The following is a 22,580-nucleotide window of genomic DNA, read 5'->3' as shown; positions in this document are numbered from 1 at the left end:
TTTTTTTTTTAAAAAAAGTTGCTCATACGTCACTGCCAGTCGACACCCCATTTGCGCATGCGCTTGTGGCGGAAGTGGCTCCATCTTGGCTCTGGCGGCTGCAGCGGCTAACTGGCTGTTAGCTTCAGAAACGCAGCGATACTTTGCTCTGGTTCGTTTTTCCGGCTTTGATAACAGGAGTTACAGTGAGCAGAGGGCCGTCCGCTGTTCGGGTCTGAATCCGAGTCTGTCTTCGTCTGAGAAATGGACGGAGAAGAGGACGACTTCATGTCCGCGAGCCACTCCGGTAAAAACAACCGCTTTGTTTCCCAGCGAGCTAAACGGCGAGCTAACTGCTAACTGTAGTCTTCATCAGCGGATCACAGCTGCAGTTTCACTCAATAAACTCGATAAACTGAATGTTATCGATCGTCTGAGCCGCGCGGTGTTTGTAACAAAGGGTTAATACGGAGTCAGCTGCGGTGTTTGTTAAATGACAACCAGGAAATGGGTCTAAATTTAGCCTCGCGAGCGTCACAGCCCTCATTATCGGTCACGTTTTACTGAAATAAACACGTTAATCAGCTGTTATAACTGTCACAACCTTAAACCCGTCAGTAAGTCAGCTGTTAGCACCTGCGGATTTAAAACTCTGAATAACTGAAGTTTTATTAAGATAAGACATAAAACCAGAGGTACTAAACCAACGGCCCGCGGGCCAAATCTGGCCCCTGATAGGGTGCCCGGTGGCCCTGCAGCCAGTTTTTAATCCATAATAAAAATAAAGTGATGGACTCTGTGAATAGTTTTTGTCCTTTTAGTCCCCATAAGGTGTCAGAGACATAAAACAGCATCAAAATAGAGCTTGATGATCAAAAAAGAGCCAGAGGAGGATCCCCCACACCCCGACAGAGGACACAGCTGAGACACTCATGTCCTAAAATACTAGAAACGTCATCAAATAGGATTGTCTCAAAATCCCGAAAATGTCCTTAGATCTTAGAAATGTTCTAAATGCTGATGAGAAACATCTTAAAATCCCAGCATTGTCCCAAAATCCGAAAATTGTCCTAAAATGTGAAAAATGTCCTAGGAGCCAAGACACGCCCCGAGAAACCGCTTGTGTGCTTTGAAGGCATTTTTTTCTTAAAAAAATCACAAAACATTTTAAAGAAAAAAAAGCCAAAACGCTTTCTAAAAAAAAGGCCAATAAATGTAAAGAAATATAATCACTTCATTTTTTTATTGAAAAAAGTAAAAAATTAAAGAACAAAAAAAAAGCCTAAAAATAGAAATTTGTCATAAATGTAGAAAATATTAAAAGAAAAGATTTAAAAGTTTTAATAATAATGTGCTATATATATATTGCTATAAGGCTTATAAAGCGTTACACCTGAATGGAGTTTGGTGTTCAGACTAAAAGATTCTTTCTGTTTTTGTTTTGTTTTGGTTTTGGTTTTTGGGGGATTTTCTCTTGTGAAATGACCGCAGTACAGTGGGAACATACAATACAGGTGTACCTGTCGCTGAGCCGCGCAGGAGAACACCTTGATAACCGCAGCTCAGACCCCGTTCAGCTGCTGTCGGCTCAGAATCAGGTTTCTGCAGGTCACGTGTCCCAGCGTGTTTTCTCTGCCGCTGTTTTTGAGCCGAATTATAGAATTATTTTTTGTAAATAAGAGATACAGAAAATCAAAACATGACAACAACCAGGCAGGTTGTCATTTGGGTTTTCAGTCTTTTTTACATATTTTTTCGCAGCTCTTTGGCCAGAAAACGTCTCAGTCTGCTGGCTCATCAGTGACAAAAAGTCCTGTGTGATGACACGAGACGCTGAAGCGTGTCACTGACATGTTGTTGTGTTGTGCAGATGACGGAGGCGGCACTCCAGTTCAGGACGAACACCCGGCGTCGGAGGGCGAGGAGGCGAGGAGCGACGGACGTCATTCTGAGGTCAGACTGCTTCACGGCCGCCTCGACTCTGAGGCTCCTCTGAGGTCGTAGTTTCCGAGTCGAGAAGTCGTTTTTCGAGTCGGTGGCGTTCATGAGCTTTGAGGTCGTAACGTGGGAACAACATGAAGCTGCGGAGAAGATGTGTTGCATTTTAATAAGAGCGTTTAAGCAAGAGGCCGACAGCTGTTTCCAGTCTTTTAAATATTTTTATATATTATTTTATTTTGCATCTATTTTTTATTTTAATATTTAATCAGGGTCACTCTACCTGGACTGCAGTTAACATTAATGTGCAGTTTTACACTTTGCATGTGATCAAATATTGATATTTAATATGTGAATTAATGAAGTTTCTCACCATCGACCAAACGTTGACTTTTGCCGCCATATTTTTGTATTAATGACGTCAAGTCAGCGACCCAACGATAATGTTGTTATCGCGTCAACAACGTGATATTGTTGTCATCCGTGTCAGTAAACCGGCCTGGCTGTTTTATGGTTAAAAGTTTGTTCGCTCGCTGCAGTTAAAGGACGCAGAAACGAAAATGTGAAGCTGCTTAACGTAAATTAGAGTTACGAGGAACAAAATAACAAACTATAGCATTTTTTACCGTCGCCTGTTGAAATCGTTTTCTTACGTTCTGCCATTTCTGCTGCCCTGAAACATCACGCAAAAGTCCCAACTCAGCTGCTCGGAGACCTCCTGTGCTCATAACGCGTGAATACGATATTTCTGAGGAGCGCGTGACGGCAGCAGAAGTTGTGTCTTAACGATAAAGTCTGAACTGAGACTCTTCGTTTGCTTTTTCGACAGGACGAAGGCAGCAACGATGAAGACGGCCCCCGCGCCATGGAGACCAGCGGCGCGGCCAGCGGCTCCGACAACGAGCTGCACAGAGGGGCTGACAGTGACTCGGAGGGCGAGGCCCCCAGGGGCCGCCATGACGACGACAAAAGCGATTCAGAGGACGAGGCCCCCAGGGGCCGCCGCCACCACGGAGACGACAAAAGTGACTCGGAGATGGAGGCTCCGCGTCCCGCTGACAGCGACGATGACGACTCGCCCGTCAAGCGCAGGATGAGCGGCTCCGACAACGAGGAGGAGTCGCCCGTCAAACACGGAGCCTCAGATAATGAGGAGGCGGGACGGTCGCCTCCCGCCAAACGCAGGGGGAGCAGCTCGGACATGGAGGAGGGGGAGGAGAGGCCCAAAGCGGCCGCAGACAGCGACTCGGAGAACGAGGACGACAAACCTGCGGCGTCCCGCCGGTCCAACGCTGACAGTGACTCTGACACAGAGACGCCCGCCAGACGCAAGGCGGCTCAGATAGACTCTGACGAGGAGGAGGAGAAACAGCAGGAGGAGAAGCAGGGAGGAGGAGGAGAAGGAGGAGGAGGAGGAGGAGGAGGGAAGTGGAAGGCTGTGATGCAGTCTGACAGTGAGGAGGACGAGGAGGACGGGAGGAGGAGGAAGGCTGCAGCAGGAAGTGATGAGGAGCAGCAGGAGGAGAGGAAGCAGAAAGACGACAGTGACGACGAGGACGAGAAGCCAGGTGCTGACCGCCGAGCGGACGCCGCCTCAGCCGCGGACGCCGCGGCGGCTTTTACGTAGTTTTTGTTGGAGATAATTCGCTCATTAATGTGTGTTTGTGTCTGCAGCGAAGAGGAAGAAGGCCATCCTGTCCGACAGCGAGGACGAAGACGACGACGAGAAGGCAGACAAACCAGGTGAGACCTCACCTGTCGGCTGGATGTTCACGGTTCATACCATCATGGAAAACCTGGAAAAGTCATAAAATTAGCAAATAACAAACGGCAGTCCTGGAAAAGTTTGAAAAATGATATATACCCCGAAATAATTTTTTGGGGAAAAAAAAACCCCAAAACTGTAAGAGGGGAGAAAAAACACCAAAAGTTTTCCTGAAAACTTCTTCTTCTTCTTTTTTTCTTTAAAAATTGCCAAAAATGTTATTTAAAGTTAAAAAAAAAAAAACCAAAATTTTCTTTAAAAAAAACAAAAGAAAACAAGAAGGATTTCTCTTTAAAATTACAAAAAATCACCAGAAATATTTAAAGAAATTGAAAATTCTTTTTAAAAAATAAATCATCCAAACTTTCTATGGGGGAGAAAAAAAACATTCCTTCAAAAATCAACAGAAATTATGTAAGAAAAGAACGACCTATTTTTTAAAGAAAAAAAGATGTTTTTTTTAAAGAAACAAAAATTCCCAAATTTTCCGTCTCTGCAATGGAAAAAGAACCAATAAGTTGTATTGATGTTTGTTCCATTGAAAGTGTGATCTTGAAAATTTGCCCAAAACTCATGGAAATTTATCGGTTAAAATGTGTATGAACCTTGTATATAACTGGCACTGTGAATTTTGGGAAAGAAATCTGCAGGTTGCAGCTAATCTGAAAGGGTTAATCGGTAACTGTGATGTGGTCAGACGGGAGGCTCAGGTCACATTAATGTTTTCATTTTAAAACAAAAAACGATCTGTGGAGGACGAGCTGGAACACCTTCACCGTGTCCACATACTTTTGGCCTGGTGGTGTGTAACAGACGTGTTTTTTTCCTCTCCAGCGGTGAAGAGGAGTCGGGCGGTGTCGGACGAGGAGAACTCAGACAGCGACGACTCGATCGGTCCCGATAAAAAACTCGCCGCCAAACTGAGAGAGCTCGGCTCGGACAGCGGCAGCGATGACGACGATAGGCGGAAGGCCACGCCCCCGGGGAAGAAGGACGAGAAGGCGCTGTTCGGCAGCGACAGCGACTCTGAAGGCGGCGACGAGGAGGAGTGAGTACCGACTCCTCTCTCCATCTCATGGGCTAATTCATAATAATCTGCAGTGAAAGTTAGTAACGAGATTCGTCCGACCGTAAAGACCCCTGACAGAAATTAACCCTTTAACAGTCACACAAGAAATGCCTCTGCTAAAAAATCTACATTAAGGACCGACGAATATGTTAACAAAATACATTTTCCCAGTATGATGCACTGTAAAAAGTGCAAAAGTAAATGTAATATTTTAAAAATCTGGAAATGAAAGTAACTTCATACAATAAACATACGAATAAAAAATAATCCAGTTAGATAGTCAGAATAAAATATACTGTGTTATTTCGTAAAAATCTGAAAACTAAGTTACTTCAGAAGATAATATACGGTATATAGAAAACATAAATATAACATAAATCAACTTTTTTTGGTCTGTCTTTAGACAGAGCATAAAAGCAGATTTCTCGATCTGCAGAGTAAACTCATCGTCTCTGTCGCTGCGAGACGCGAACACTTTCGAAGAAATCAGAGGTGAAAGCCGCCAGTGTGACCTTTGACCTCTGTGTGTCCTTCAGGAAGATGATTGCAGACATCTTTGGAGAGTCTGGAGACGAAGAGGAGGAGGAGTTCACGGTGAGTGCGACTAAAAACCTCCCGCAGACTGTAATAATAATACTACTAATAATAAAGTTTATTTATTTTGAACGTATCAAAACCAACCGTTAAACAGACGTGCTTTACATTTAACATGACAAAAATACACACAGGAACATTTTTCAAACACAAAAGTAAATGAACAACACAAAGAAAAATTCAAAAACAGTACTTGAAATAAAAAACAACAACAGAGTAAAATATATGATAAAATAATTCTTTAAAGAGAAATTAAAGGAGTGGCTTTCGATGAACGAAAGTGTGTCGACAAACAGAAGTAAGGAGACAAACAGAGTCTTTGGTCCTCCTGCAGGGTTTCAACCAGGAGGACCTGGAGGACGACAAGAAGGAGTCCAAGGAGAAGCAGCAGAGGGTGGAGGAGGACTCGGACTCCGATGAAGGAGTCGACCGCAGCGGCCAAGAGTAAGAGGAGGCTCTGTGTGCCCCGATCCAAGTCATTTAATGCTGAGGATCCACAGATATTTATTCATTTATCTGTAATTATTTATTTATTCATTTTTTAACTTTATATATTTATTTTTATCTGTATTTATTAATTTAACCTTTATATAACCAGAAAAAACTTTTGAGATTAAAAATATCTTCAAGAGCATCCTGGCAGCAGCATGCAGCAAAAATACAAAATCAAAATGTAAAACTCAGAAACAAACGATATAAAAAAGAACCCAAAATAAAGTTACCACAAGGAAGGACTATAAAGTATCTTCATATGTGCTCTAAATAAACCATAAAAACATGACAATTCACAAAAGTCTTTGAAAAGTGTGAGATCAATGTGAGCAACGTGACCCCCAAATTCTGATCAGGTATTTTTATTTTCCGAGATAATACAGCTGCACAGAGCACACTTTACTCTCAACTTATTTAAATCTGATTAAAATTTTATTATTATGAATGAATAAATGAATGAATTATTATTTTTTTTTTATTATTATTATTTTTTAATCTTTATATATATATATATGTGTGTGTGTGTGTGTGTGTGTATACATGTATATGTAATATGTAATATGTAATATATATAATTATTTATATATATATATATATATATATATATATATATATATATATATATATATATATATATATATATATATATATACATAATTATAATTAATTATATCTTTTTTTATTTACCTATAAATAAAATATGTTTATTTATTTACCTTTTTTAAAAAATTTTTACTGTTAAAAAAAAAAAAAAAAAAAAAGTTAAGATGTATAGATGTCTAACTTTATTATTTAACAGCTGAAAACTGGCATCTCACGAATGTTTGTGATACTCTGACAAAAAAAAAAGAAGAAAAATGTTATAAAATACATTTTAAAGCTGCACCAACAGTAGAGGGAGTAAAACAGTGAAAATAAATAAATAAAAGTGTTAAACTGTATAAAATAATCTGAACTTAAACATATCTACAGTTCAAAGGTGTTAAATCTAAATTGTAACGTACGTGGTGTGTGTGTGTGTGTGTGTGTGTGTGTGTGCGTGTGTGCGTGTGTGTGTGCGCGTGCGTTCAGCACCAGCTTCATGTCTGACTTCGACATCATGCTCGCTCGGAGGAAAGCCATGAACAGCAGGAAGAGGCGGCACCGCGACGGCGGGACGTTCATCAGTGACGCTGACGACGTGGTCAGCGCCATGATCAGCAAGATGAACGAGGCCGCAGAGGTCCGCCTGTCAAAATAAAAGCCTCACTTTAAATGTGGTGTTTTAATGTCACACTGACTGACTGACTGTTGTTTCCTAACAGGAGGATCGAACCCTGAACAGTCAGAAGAAACCGGCGCTGAAAAAACTGACTCTGCTGCCGCAGGTCGTCATGCACCTCAAGAAGTAAGAACTCGGCGCTCCTGCGTTTATCGTCATTATCTTCGGAGGCCGCCAAAACTGTTTTCAAACATTTGAAGAACCACGACATCAGCGGGAACCTCCCTGAAACTGTTGATACAGCAGATACTCTCGTGTTCTCTGTTGCATCGTAGCTGCCCGCACCATCCCGAAAAACAAATATCATAAATCCTACTAACACTTCGTGATGGGAAGCACCAGAGGCCCCGTGACTCATTTTTATCCAGATACAAGTTATGAAGTTATGAAACAATATTATTGATGTTTTTTAATGGGTCGCAGTATGATGAGTATCGTGTTAAAATGTATTCAGATTTATTACTTTTTCTCAACAGCAAATTCTGTAACTTAACGAAAATTTAGTCAACATCTGTTTAATCGTATAAACGTTTTCAGTGTGTTCATCTCACGCAGTAAAACGGATCTAATGGGCTAAAAAAACAGCTAATTTTATTATTCTATTAGACTGTCAAAAGCAGCCGGTTTAGGTGTGTTTTCATTAAAAAAAAAATCACCCAAAATCTTTTAGAGAATAAAAGTCACCAACTCTTTCCTTTAAAAATCACTAAAAATTAAGAAAAAAAATCTTAAAAACTATTGGCAATTTTTTTCAATTTCAAAAAATGGCCAAAATTTTAAGGAAAAAAAATCTTTAAAAACTGGCAAAAATTTTAAAAGAAAAAAAAAAACATTTTCCAAATTAAAATAAAAAGAAAAGAAAAAAAATGGCCCAATTTTTTTTTTCAAGAAAATATGCCTTTTTTTTCCTTTAAAAATCGGCGGTAAAATAAATAAAAAATACAACCATTTTAAGTTGTATGCTCCTCTCCTAAGCCAAAAAAAAAAACATAACTCCCTCCCCAGTGCTAAAAAATGATTTTTTTGTATCACCTCCTCCTGTTGAACATTCCCTAAGTTAAATTTAAATATTCAGTTGTACTTTTCTGAATTCATTATTCGTTAAATAATATATATTTAAAAGAGAACTGATAAGAAGTATCAGTGGTCGGTTCAGAGCACGTATGGTTTTTAAAATTTGCCTCAAGGTCCTGGAAAAATCCTGGAAATTAACTTGTAATAATGTGTATGAGCCCTGTTTTTACTGCACTTGATTTGTTTGATAACTTTTGTAATTTAATTAATACAAAATATAAATCAGCTTTTAACAGAACAAGAGTAACTTCAGTTATAATTAAAGCAAACCCGTATTGAAGTTAATTGGTGTTTTTTGTCCCTCAGACAGGACTTGAAGGAGACGTTCATCGACAGCGGCGTGATGTCAGCCATTAAAGAGTGGATCAGTCCTCTTCCCGACAAATCGCTGCCTGCTCTCAGGATCAGAGAGGAGCTGCTCAAGATCCTACAGGAGGTGAGTCCAGACTAGAACCGGAACCAGAACCAGAACCAGAGTGTTCCTCTACGTCAGTGATAGTCCACGGACCAAATCCGGTCCCCAGATGTTCTTAAAAATCCTAGAAACATCATAAATCCTAGAAAAGTCCTAAAATCCTAGACATGATAAAATGTAAGAAACTCTGTACAACTTTTCCCGATGTTGATAAGCTTTTCAACATCAACAAATATGCTTTTCTATCGTAAAAAAAGTCGTCCTTCAGCAGAAGGGGCCATGGAGTCGGAAAAAGTAACTTAAAAAAACGAGATATGTCCTAAACTCCTAGAAACAACCTAAATACCAAAAAAGTCCTTAAGTCCTAGACGTGCAGAAATTGAAGATATGTCCTAAAATCCTAGAAACGTCTTAAAATCATAGAATCGTCCTAAATTCCTGGAAATATCTTAAGATCCTAGAAATGTCCAAAAATCCTAGAAATGTCTTAAAAATGTCAGTAAGTCAGAAATGTCTTGAAATCGTCCAAAAATGCCAGAAAGATCCTAAGAAACCTCTTGAAGTCCTAAAAACATCCTTAAATCCTAGAAACATCCTAAAACCCAACAAATGTCCTAAAAGTCTAGATGTGCTAAAATTGAACGTCCTAAAATCCTACAATCGTCCTAAATTCCTAAAAATGTCCTGAAATCCTCCAAACATCTAAAAATCCCAGAAACATCCTAAATCCTAGAAACTTCTTACAATTGTAGAAATGTCCTAAAATCCTTTGTGTTTGTGGTGTTTGAGTGAGTGGGAGCAGCAGACTGCGTGAGTTTCCTTTGGGATAAATAAAATATCCGTCTCTTTTTCTGTCTTTCGGTATTTACGACCAACATAAAATCTTAGAAACATCCTAAAATCCTAGAAATGTGTCTGGGGCCGCTGCGACCGGCCCCTGGCCTGCTGTCATTTTGCGAACGTGGCCCCAAAGCAAAGCGGGTTGCGTCTCTTTGCTCTGTGAGAGAGCTGTTCTCCTGCTGACGCTGAATTAACTCTTTAAAGTCTGTTATCGGCTTCAGTGTTTGACCGTTTGCTCTCTGCAGCTGCCCAGTGTGAGTCAGGAGACTCTGAAGCACAGCGGCATCGGACGCTCCGTCATGTTCCTCTACAAACACCCCAAAGAGTCCCGATCCAACAAAGACCTCGCCCTCAAGCTCATCAGTAAGCGCCTCTCTCTCTTCGAGCAGCAGAAACGAGTCATTAAGAGTACCGAGTGATGACGTCACGAGTCCCGAAGCGTTTGCATTTTTGCACCTTTGGTTCCCTCGTCTCAAAGTCTCTGGGTTTTTTGAAAAATACGGTCTTGAATGAAGTCCGTGGTTAACACAGGCTAAAGATATTTACACGTTTTGTTCTGCAACATAATGTACGTCCGATTAAACCCAAGTTTTTAGTGGTTAAATGGGACTACGGTGTTTGACGTCAGACGTCGTCACAGCGGACACAGAAATTACACGTGAGACCAGCATGACATAACCGTGATCTTTTTTTTTTTTTAATTTTTTTTTTTTTTGGCTTAAAGAAAACAAACACAACACATAGGTGTTCACAACCTATTCACATACTTGTATACATACACACACACACACATATTTATATACTTGTACTATGTATTCAGTAAGTTGGCATTGTCTCCCACCTTGCTGTTCACACAAAAAGAACCTAAAAAACACAAGTGTGACATATCAGTAGTGGTAAGGAATGAAAACCAAGATTGAAAACCATAATAAAACAAAAAGTAAACAAACAAAGCGGAGACAATAGAAAGAAAAAAAGAGGTCTTTAAATTTCTATTATTAACAGGGACCATTGTTCCCTGAACCAGACCATTTTCATCTGTAACTTTGCTGTCTTTTTTCCATAATAAAAGCCATGGTCATTTTCTAGATCAGGTCACGCTAACAGGTGAGAGTTTTGTCGAAAAATTAAGCGCCAAATCAAATCAGAAGTTGATGATTTGGGGTGGTGACGTTTAAAGTCGTCTGACCTCGATTTCATTCACATTTCATCTGTGAAGATTACCATGCTGAACAAAACCCACAAACATTATAAACTTGTGTTTGTCAGAGATTATTTTTGGCAATAATCAAAAATCCCATCATGTTTTTGGCGAGGGAACCAGTGCGATGTTAAAACGCGTCACCCCTTCAGCGCTCTGTTGGTCTGTGTGCAGATGAGTGGTCGCGGCCCATCTTCGGCCTGACGTCCAACTATAAGGGGATGACGAGAGAGGAGCGTCAGCAGAGAGACCTGGACCAGCAGATGCCTCAGAGACAACGACTCAGGTAAAACGTGACCCTGACAAAATTTAAACCTCCCTCCTCTCCCTCTGACACGACCCTCATCTTCACCCTGTGTGGACACGAAGGAAAAACCCACTCAGTAGATTCGCAGTGTATCAACTGCCAAATTAAGTGTTTATTACTTTTTTTAAATTATGAAAAATATCTTTTTTTTTTTTTTTAATATTTGCTAATTTCAACCAATTTGATGAAAAAATAGATCTTAATAAACATTATATCAAAATTTTTCTCTAAATAATGACTTGGTATCTCAAAATTAGGGCTGGGTGGTAAAACGATAATGATATCAATTGTGAAATAACGTTTCCTTGATTTAAATATGAGACATATAGTCAATAAAATGTCGATAGAACAAATTCCAGCCGTGTTTAGACAGACAACACAAACAGCCAGTGATTATAAGAATAGCACCGCGGAGAACCGAATACAGTGAAGGACTTTGACTGTAGAACAGCTGAGTGTTTGACAGCCACAGCATTTCGTTTTTCATTTCATTATTCAATATCAGCCAGCCCTACTCAAAATAATCATCAAATTTCTCAATAATTTGATTTGGGCCTATAAACATGTTAGCCAGCTAAACGGCACAGAGACTGATGCAGATTTCTAGAGTTTGTCATTAATTTGAGATATGAGTGCTGCGTTTATATTAAAATCAGTCTGACAGGAAAAAGGCAACAACCGCTGGACGTCCGGAGACAAACAAACAAACAACAAACCAGCAGAACGGAAAAACCAAACATGCATGACAATGTTTTGATGGTGAAGCTATATTGCTCTGAAATAATTGGCTAAAATATATTAAATAAACTTATTTTATTTAATTTTTTCTAGGTTTATAAGTCTGTTATTTTATAGATTGTTGGGGCCAATTTTGTTTTCGTCTCACCGGCAGAGATGGGCCTCCATAGTTAGTTTTAAACATTATTTTATTTTTTATTTTGTTCGTTTATATTTTGTTTCAGTGATTTCAAGTGACTTTCAAGATCACCTGTAATTTGATATCAGGTTATTTTTTGGAGATATCAAGTTGTTATTTTAAGATATCAAGGTGTTAGTTAGAGATATCAAGTCATTATTTGGAGATTTCAAGTCATTTGGAAATGTCATGTCATTTTTTGGAGATATCCAGACATTATGTGGAGATTTCACGTCATTACGTCATTATGTCATTTTTAAATTCAAATTTTTTGTTTTCATCTTATTGGCAGTCGGGCCTCCATGGATTTTTTTAAGTAATTAGTTTAAAAAAAACATTTTTTTGGTGTCAGTTCCTGAAGGTGACGTCTGATGTTTGTCAAAGATTTAAGTGACTTTAATAAAAATGAATTTATTTGTTAATTTATTTGTGATAAATTAATTTCAAAGCCGTCTTTCATGAACTCTTCTGTGTACTGACAGAGGATTAAAAGTGTTGTGTCAGTCATCGGGAAACGCACACTCACCCTGAAAAATCTGCTATCAGCTGATTTACGTTTATTTTTATCCCCTCTTTCTTTCACTATCGTCTGTTTTAATAGAGATAAAAACAGAGTTCGGACACCAGACTTATCATTTACATTTGTCTCGTTGCTCAGGTCTCAGTCGTTCTGCTGTGTTTTTCCTTCCTTCCCATCCTCCTGTTTGTTTCTTTAATCTCCACCTCAGTTTTTCTTTTCATTCCTCGTCATCTGTTCCATTTCATCCCTCCTCTTCTCCCCCCCCCTCCTCCTCCTCCTCCTCCCCCTCCTCCTCCTCCTCCTCCTCCTCCAGTCAGCCTCAGAAGGTGGAGAGGTCGGAGGAACCCGACGTCTTCTCTCCACCAATCAGGTTCAGTCTCAAAGTTGCATGGTTGCACTGAGTCCCGCCTCGTAGCGAGTTCTGGTCGGTTTGTTTTTTTCGTTGTTGGGGGCAGCTGAATGTGACGCGGTCGTCTTCGAACACGACGACGCCGTCAGTCTCCGTGTCTCCCTCTGGCCTGACGCTTGTTGTGTATTTAGAAATAAGATCATAATTTACTCTCTGCTCTGGTTGTTGTGTTGCAGTATAGTTATAAAACAAGGAAACGTACATGTACTGAAGTGCTGTACGTAACTTTACTCCTCTACATCTCAGAGGGAGATTTAGTACTTTTCACTGCTTTGCATTTACCTGAAAAGGGTTTCTGCAGATATTTTTTAAAAGAAGATTACGGTGTGGTTAAAAGTGGTACAAGGCAATGATCACGCTTGGTGTATTTTATGCAAAAATTATATTCAAACTCGGCAAGATGGGAATCAAGACAGTGAAGTCCAACATGCAGAATTAAAACCACAAAATTGCAACTAAAACTCACCAACAAAAGGTTTCTCCCATTTCTGTTTGAAGCTCATCGACGCCATAACAAGGACAGTTAGGGCCATTTTTATAAAAAAGAAAAGAAAAGAAAACAATAAAACTAGAATGAAGTCATAATCTTAGTACTTCACTTCTCAAGTAAAAGTACTTCAAAATATTTCTTCCACCTCTGTGAAAACCTTTTCTCAACTTCTTCACGTCACTGAGCAAATTTAAGTCTTCATTCATTCATTCATTTGATGTTGTGCTTCTCAAGTTTCTCAAACATTTTCGAACTGACGATAAAAATAAAGTGATTGACTCTGTGAAAAGTTTTTGTCCTTTCAGTCTCCGTAAGGTGTCAGAGACATAAAACAGCATCAACATAAAGCTGGTTGATCAGAGGTCCTAGCTAAGACCCTAATGTCCTAAAATCCTAGAATTGTCCTGAAATCTTAGAAATGTCCTAAAATCCTAAAATTGTCATACAATCCAAACATCCCAAAATCTGAAATTTCAGAAAATCCTAGAAATCTTCTAAAATCTTTGAAATTACCTAATTTTTGTTACAAATGTTCTTAAATCTAAAAATTGTCCCTAAAATCTCAGAAACATCCTAAAATCTGACAAATGTTGTAAAATCATAGAAATGTCCCGAAATTCTAGAAACATAGTAACATCCAAAAAATGTCCCCAAATCACACATTTTCAAAAATCCTTGAAATGTCTTAAAATCCTGGAAACACCAAAAATTTCAGAAAATCCTAAAAAAGTTCTAAAATCCTCAAAACGTTTAAGAAATCTCCTTAAACACAAGAAGTGTCCCTGAAATCCTAGAAACATCCTTCAATCTTAGAAAAGGCCAAAAGTCCTGGAAACATCCAAAAATCTGAGAAGTGTCAGAAAATCCTACAAATGTCTTCGAAATACCAGAAATGTCCTAAAATCATAGAAACGTGTGTGGGGCCGCTGTGACTGGCCCCTGGCCTCCTGTGGCCCCCAAACAAAGAGAGTTGGGGTCTTCCTGCCGTATCGTGTGAAAAGAGGTCAGAGAAAGTTGCTGTTTTGTGTTAAAATGACTTCAGAAATTGAGCCGCAGATGACGAGACGTCAGCAGTCAGATTTGTACGAGTCGAGCGGAGATTTCCTGCTGATGACGATAATCCAGAGATTTACACACACACACACACACACACACACACACACACAACACACACACACACACACGGGCAATCAGCTTTGGTCTCAGGAGTTTTTGTCTTTTTCCACTGAAATGCTGACTAACAGCTGTGAGGTGGAGAATGCTAATAATAGCATGGAGGCTGCTGGTGTGTGTGTGTGTGTGTGTGTGTGTGTGTGTGTGTGTGTGTGTGTGTGTGTGTGTGTGTGTGTGTGTGTGTGTGTGTGTGTGTGTGTGTGTGTGTGTGTGTGTGTGTGTGTGTAAACCATCATGATATAAATCAAAGTGTCTCTGTCTCTTCCTGTCTGTCTCCAGCTCGGGCGGTCAGACGCCTCGGAGAGACCTGGAGAAACAGCTGACTGGGGAGGAAAAGTAAGTTCAGATTCACGGACCTTTTTTAACACACGCAATTGTAACAACAGCCCATAATAAACCACAAACGTACAAATCTGCAGATTTTAATCTGTTAATCCCACAAACATAACAGATTTCCCACAAAAGTAACAGCAGTTGCCCACGGCAAATGTTATATGAAAATTCCTGCAAATTTAATAGCAATGTGATGTTGGAATTCTGTAAACTGGCAAGGAATGATATAATAATAATAATAATAATAATAATAATAATAATAATAATGTTTATCTCAGCATCTTTGCACTCCTTGTAACTGCACTATTATGCACACAGACTTGTATATATTAGCTGAAATTCTTTATTAGGGCTTGTGAATTTTAAATAATAATTTTCTGGTTTTATCTGTTTTTAGTTTTTTAAAATCAATGTTTAATTCCTGTACATTGAGAGCAAAGCTAACTGCAGTGAAATTCCTTGTTTGTGTAAGCATGTTTTCCAATAAAGCTGATTCGAGATTCACATTCTGAATTATAATAATAATGATAATAATAATAGTAATAGTAATAATAAAAAAAAATCTTTGCACCAAGTGCTTCACATCAACTGACATAGAAGACATAAAAACATAATAAAATCCGAATAGAAAAATGAAATAAGATCAGAATAGAAAAGCATAGAATTCCTCTTCACGTGATTAAAACCCTCCTGAAAATAGTAGTAAAAGTCAAAATAAATAAGGAATACATTGAATGCATAACATAAAATGAAAAAAAAAACGAAATCCACTGACATTATTAATAAAAATAAGGCTAAAAATAGAGTGTATAAAATAAAGCTGCTGCATACAGTCTATAGAGCACATAATGTTTATGAAGTTATTTATAACGTACAAAGAGCGTCATCTTTTCTAATTAGCTGACTGGAAACCATTGGCAAGTGTATGAATAAATAAACAAACAATGACCACAAAAACCTTTTTCTATATTATATTTGTGGGAAGTTATTACAGTTTTGAAAGCTGGAGATCATGTTTGTGGGATTATTATACTGCAGTTAAAACAGGCATTTCCATTACAGCATTTTTTTTTATTGCTGCCACACAGACGTTTGGGGCCAGACGCCCTTCTTCAGTGAGTTCATGGGCGATAACACAAAGAAAATCTCATACGTGTTATTAATTATTACACATTACAATGTGGAGTAACTAAGTTATGACAATGGTAAATATTAATTAATAACCAGTAAATTGTGTGATTGCTCATGTACTCACTGCAGAAGAGCGTCTGGCCTGAAAGGTCAGCACGGCAATAATAAAAAAATACTTTAACAAGAGTGTTTTCCTGTTTTGACTTCTTAAATATCCATTTTAAGGATTCGGCACCCAGCGTCCACATGTTCTACTGTGAGTGGTGGCGTTGTGTTTGGTTTTTGTGGGATTGTTACATTAAAGATGCAGATTTTAGTTACGTTTGTGGTTATTACGTTTACGTAATAAACTGCGTGTTTAGATTTCAGTTCCTCTGTAATCTCATGGAGGCGTTACTGTAACAAGCTCCGCCTCCTCCCCGCAGAGCTCTGCGGCCAGGTGACCCCGGTTCTGCGCCAGGGCTCGGGTACCGATGCCCTCCAACAAAGACTACGTGGTACGACCCAAATGGAACGTAGAGATGGAGTCCAACAGGGTGAGCACACCAATGTCTTTATTTTAAAGTCTGAAGGCAAAAATCTGCATTTGCTGTTTGAAGAAAAAAAAGAAAGACAACTAAAAAAAATCCAGAATTACTTTATTGATAAACTGGGACACATTACAGTCCCTCTCAGTCTGTATATAGACATAGAGAAACCATAAGAAATATAAATAGGAAGTATCTAAAAAATAAGTGCATTATTCTATAATATATATCACATTATATATACATATGAATGTGAGAAATATGTTACACAAAAAAATAATAAATATATAAAGAGTAATATAATAATAAATATAAATACCGATTATTAAGAAAACTATGTTTCCATAAATAATGTAATATAATATTATTATAAATGATAAAAACGATTTAATAGATAATCCATATAAATAATAAAAAAAAACACAAATCTATTCATATTGATCTATGCTAATCATGTAAATAATGACAAATAGAACAACTACATAAAATAAAATAATGATATAAAAAATGTTAAAACTGAACTGTAATTAAAAAAAGGTAAATAAAAATATTATTTTAAATTTTAAAAAGCAAATGCTACATTAATAAGATATGATATAATAATACATAACAATCATTTAAAAATAGATTATAAATAATTTAAAATCTGTAACAAAATAATAAATAGATAAATCCTTATTTCCCTTCATTTTAGACTGATTTAGTGTTACTTCAATACAAAGTACACAGCAGGTTTATTTGTCATTTCTTCTAAAACTTTGTTTAAATAAATAAATGTCAACATTAAGAAATGACTCGCCTCTTTTCCATATAATTATATGAAAACAGTTATTGTTGTGTTATACTCAATACCTTAATCATTTATTCACTATTTAGATTTGGTATATTTCTGTAATATTGCACCACAGTGAACTATGTCCACATTGTGACTGAAAAAAAACCCAAAAAAACTCCTGCATGTCTGATGCTGGAGCAGAGGGCCGTGTGCACACAGGAAGTGAGGTAATGAGCCGAGCTGTGATTGGTCCTCTGTAGAGCTATAAGAAAGGCATCAGCCTGCTGGAGAAGCACAAGCGGCGCTTTGCAGAGAAGAGGAAAATGGGCCGCCCGCAGGGAGCGGTCAAGATCAGCATAGAGGGAAACAGAATGCCGCTGTAGCTGCTGCCGCCGGCGGCCTGCGGGGGGCAGTAAGTCCTCGTGCATGGTGTGACCATGAACTGACGGCGTGCGGTGACGGTTCGATGGTTGTTTGAGGTGTCTGCAAAGAGTTTTCCTCCCAGAGGAGACGCTGCGCTCTCAGAGTGGAGCGTCTGTCTGTGGGGAACTGTCTTTGACAGAAAACTGGCTCTGACCTCTGACCTCTGACCCCTGACTCACCTGGGACCAACGCAGATCTAAATTTCTCTGTTTAAGTCCAGATTTGTCCCCTGAGCTCTCCTTTCCCTCCACACACATTTCTGCTGGATCAGAGTTCATTCTGACAGCGATTTTAGCGATGTTAGTCTTCACAGTCATCTTTCATAATCTGAGTCTAGTTTTTGTCCACCAAAGTTCAAAATGTGATGAAAATTATGACATTTCAGTAAAGACGTTTTTTAGGCCGAAAAAGGTCCCACAAATAAGAGTGAAGCTAGTTTGTTTAAAAACATTCATTTCGAGATCATTTAAAAAAAAAATAGGTTGAAATTTTAATTTTCAAAATCTAGCCGTTTACAGTTTCAAACACTAATTTGAGACAACTGGGATTTGTACTCGGGTTCATCGTAAACTGATTTATTGATCATATGGATTTAATTTATTTAGCACATTAAAATTGACAATGTTATTCATTTTAGGAAAAGGAGACATGCAGGCAAAGCCTACATACACACACATATATATATATATATATATATATATATATATATATATATATATATATATATATATATATACATATGTGTGTATGTATGTATGTACACAATATTTTGCTCTTCTCAAGGCGTGATGATGGGAATCCAGGCACTGGAATCCTACATAACGAGTGAGAAACACAAAATTGACAAAAAAACGTTGAGAAATACCAGATTTTTACCACTTTTGAAAGTGAATCCAATAAGAAAGTCTTATATGTTCATGTCTATGAGTCCGGCGTCGGTGGCTGAGTGGATAAAGCGTCCCATGAGTAAAGACAGTGTCCTTGCCGTAGCGGCCTTGGGTTCGACTCCCGTTCGAGGCCCTTTGCTGCGTGTCGTCCCCACTCTCTCTCTCCCCCTTCACGCTGTTGATCTGTCCTGTCTGTTAAAAGGCTAAAATGCCTAAAAAAATAAGCAATAAAATTGTCCTTAAATTTTGGTTTTCAGAGAACTGGGTGTAAGCTGCAGAAACTTTACAGTTCAGCTCATTTTTATGGTGTTTGCTGGAATTATGCGTCTCTTCTTCGGCAGCGCTCACACACATTAACAGACATGTTAACGGGTTTGAGGCTGTGACTTCTGGGAAGTTTGATGATCTCTGAGGGTTTTTAACTCTTCCCTGCATGAGCCTGGAGACATGAGTTGTGCTGAAGGCCCCGTCTACATATGCAGATATTTTTGAAAACAGATATTTTCTCTTTCCATTTAAAGAAAAAGCATCTGTAAACAATGTCCACACTAAGACGCAAAATATACTCCAAACGCTCACAGTTTTCCTCTGCGTTTTGTCGTCTACACAAATTTAGTTTATTCATAACCAGTTTCAATCCTAATCATAAAAACATCAAATATTCATTTATTTTAAACATGAAACTGGAAATTGTCAGGTTTTTGTCATGCTGCTGCTGCGGTTTTAGAAAAAAACAACACAAAAATGAATTATTTTAGATATACTACATGCTAAATAGATTTTTGTTTTAGCTGCTGACAGTCTGGGATATGTCAGTGTGTGAGTGTAGCTGCTAACAGTCTGGGATATGTCAGTGTGTGAGTGTAGCTGCTGACAGTCTGGGATATGTGAGTGTGTGAGTGTAGCTGCTGACAGTCTGGGATATGTCAGTGTGTGAGTGTAGCTGCTGACAGTCTGGGATATGTCAGTGATCAGCAGCTACATTGACTGTGACAGGTCACCTTGTGGAAATAGCATGTATTTCCTCCATATGCCAAATATGGTCAAAATGACCTCATCAGGTGGAAAATAGTCAAAATGCAAATTCAGAGTCAAAATCATTTGCTCTGAACAGTCTGAATGTAACTATTTAGTTTCCACAGTGTATTTTAGACTTATTGTAGGAGCTGCTGAGCTGCAAATTCACTGATTACACTCAAATACACAATCTGGACTACATGTAGGACACATGCATCAACACACACACAGTTATATTAAAAAAATGACGGATGAAAAGCATCTAAATGCGCCAAAAAGTCCCTCAGAATTAAGCTGTTTGTGTGGACGACAGGCCAAAACATACAGGAAAAGATACGCTTTCAAAAATATCTGTATATGTGTAGATGGGACAGAAGAGTGGTGAAACACTGGAAAAAACAAACAAAACAAAAAATACCAACTTTAAAAAACTAAAAATCTCATCCGGCAAAAAATCAGTAACATTTGGTTGCATCGATACAGCAGAAGATTCAGTGTTTGATCACTTTTTTGTTAAAAGGCGGAGATGGCTGGAGTTTAAAACACTTCTGAACATGTCTTTTCTAATTGTGTTTCTTTTTGTCCTCGCAGGGTCCGATAAAGAAGGGTATGTCCAGAGTGGACAAACAGATGCGTAGATTTGCCGACATCCGCCGCCTGACGAAGCCGGGTCACGCTGTGAAAATCAGCGTCGAAGGCAACCGGATGCCGCTCTGATTTTAACCTCCGTAGGATTTATTCACTTTTTTTTCTCTTTAATGTGTTGCTTTCTGAACAATCCCGCTGTTGTCCTGCCCATCTCCCCATGCTCAGGTCCAGCTCCACTTTACTGACGCCTGAGGTCAAGTCACTTTGACTCGAGTCAGGATGTGAATATCTGCTGTAAACTCAACGGGTCTTTGGGCAAAAAATATCAAATATTCTCCAAATTTTTCCACAGAACAAAAATGTATCTGCTGTTAATGTTAGCAAGCTGTCAGCTATGTTATTTTATCTCCTAACATTTGCTTTTGTTAGCAGTTAGCTTTAGCCGCAAACCCACTGGATTTAAAATGTTTACTCATGCTATCATTATGTTAGCTTTACCTCAAAGTTAAGTAATGCTAATGCTAGCAGTTAGCTACATTAGCTAAAAACCAGCTAAATCTACAACGTTAGCTTATGTTATGACTTAGCTGCGATAGCCTTATCTCTAAACTAGGAGGGCTGTAACATTAACTAACATAACTTAATTTACAATGTTAACTAATGTTAGCAGTACGTTAGCTTTACTTCAAAGCAATGTTAGTAGCTACTATTATGGATTTGGAGGTAAACCTAACTGATTGAGCCAGTGTTAGCAGTCCACCACATTAGCATTAGCATTAGCTCCAAACCAACTGGGTCCGCACTGTTAGCTTACGTAAGCCTGACAGGAATTTAGCTGAAGTTAATGTAACTAACTGCTAAGTTAATAATTTTCGTCAGCTACATTAGCATTAGCTCCAATTCAACTGTGACTTAATGGTGACTAATGTTGGCACAAAATGCCATTTTGAAGCGAACAGTGTGGGTGAACATTAGCTTTACATCCAAACCAACTAAGATAAATGTTAGCAGCCAGCTACGTAAGCTATACATTTAGCAATATCTACAACAATATTTTATATTGCCACATAGCTTTGGTAGCCTTATCTTTAAATTAACAATGGCCATAATATCAACTTGTGTTAGCCGTTAATCAACTCGATTTACAATGTCAACTAATATTAGCATTACGTTAGCTTTACTTTAAAATATTATAAGTAGGTAATACTGTGGATTTGGAAGTAAAGCTAACTGCTGTGAGCTTTAGCCAACTAAGATGGCTAATGTTAGCAGTGAGCTACATTAGCACAGGACCATAACATTAGCTAATGATGGCGCAACACAAATACTAGCAGTTAGTTACATTATCTTCAGTATTATAAACTTAGTGATAAAGCTAATTTTAGCTAATGTTAGCAATCTGCCTCCACATCAACTAGGTTCAAATCAATATGTTAGCAGTTAGCTGCTCTAATGTTAGCTTGATCTAAGCCCCCTAAAGAAAGCAGTCAAACTACATTAGCACAGATGGATAATGTTAGCTTATGATAGCTCGACACAAATACTAGCAGTCAGTTACATTAGCTTCGTTATTATGAACTTGCAGATGAAGCTAATTTTCTCATTTTAGATAATGTTAGCAATCTGCTACTTTTGCTTCTCTAATCTGCTACTCAATTTTCTTCCGAATAACAGCTTATGTTAGCAGTTACTCAATATAGTGTAATATTAGCTTAACATCGAAGCCAGCTAATTTTAGCAGTCAGCTACATTAGCTACATTTAAAAACTGGCAAAATCTACAGTAGTTTACATTATCAGTTAGCTTAGTTAGCTAACTGATAACTAAGCTAACTGATTTAGAGAAATCCAATTCATTATTTTGGTGACATTTAGAGAAATCTAATTCATTATTTTGGTGACATTTTGAATTTTTTGTCCAGAGTACCGTCACATTTTTCAAAACTTTCTAATATTGACTTTGAGAACGAAAATCGCCCCTCACGCTCTTTTTCTCTCTGAAAGTGTTAGTGTTTTGCGAATAGGCTGGCCAGACCTCCTCCTCCTCCTCAGTCCTTTTTGTCCCCTCTCTGCTCCCGTAGCGGCTGTACAGAAGTATGTAAAGTGTGTGCAGGACCGAGGTCGCGCAGGTAACGTCGGTTCTGTTGGATCAGATCTCGGTGTGTCGGCTGTGAATCGGCCCGCGTGTCTGTGTCTCTGGAACAGGTGATACTTTTCTTAATAAAGCGTCAACAGAAACTCACCTCTGCTCTCTGAGCTCGTCTGTTCAGGTTATTCCTGCGTGATTTTATTTAGTTTATTTTACTTTTTTAACCGAGGTCCCGTTGAGAGAGTAGGAGTAACTTGTCCCTTATTCTTCTTCACAGTCAACGTTGTCAGAAACGTCCTCCCTCCCGTCAGCCCCAGATTGCAGCAGGACAAGAGTTGTTGAGGTCAGTGTATTCAGGATTAGAGATC

At 38.5% G+C, this 22,580-nt stretch overlaps 2 protein-coding genes across 2 annotated transcripts in view; both read left to right on the top strand.

The window, feature by feature from the left end:
* Window positions 1-218, top strand: part of shkbp1 (SH3KBP1 binding protein 1) — an 8,334-nt gene extending 8,116 nt beyond the window's left edge. Inside the window, exon 14 of the mRNA XM_042486877.1 lies at window positions 178-218. Within this exon, the coding sequence (XP_042342811.1) occupies window positions 178-218 (41 nt within the window). The remainder of the gene's footprint in view (window positions 1-177) is intronic.
* LOC121942820 (protein IWS1 homolog) lies at window positions 91-22,365 on the top strand. Its single transcript, XM_042486086.1, is given in 17 exon segments — window positions 91-286; window positions 1,850-1,932; window positions 2,747-3,485; window positions 3,592-3,660; window positions 4,517-4,730; window positions 5,288-5,345; window positions 5,680-5,789; window positions 6,909-7,059; window positions 7,142-7,224; window positions 8,479-8,608; window positions 9,673-9,790; window positions 10,803-10,914; window positions 12,685-12,741; window positions 14,723-14,779; window positions 16,333-16,352; window positions 16,355-16,443; window positions 20,128-22,365. Coding segments are annotated over 17 exon segments (2,259 nt in total). The 5' UTR covers window positions 91-243; the 3' UTR covers window positions 20,254-22,365.
* The last annotated feature ends 215 nt before the right edge of the window (window positions 22,366-22,580 follow it).

This window comes from Plectropomus leopardus, chromosome 5 (genome assembly GCF_008729295.1).
Source record: "Plectropomus leopardus isolate mb chromosome 5, YSFRI_Pleo_2.0, whole genome shotgun sequence".
NCBI lineage: Eukaryota > Metazoa > Chordata > Actinopteri > Perciformes > Serranidae > Plectropomus > Plectropomus leopardus.
This window is presented reverse-complemented; position numbering and strand designations above follow the sequence as displayed.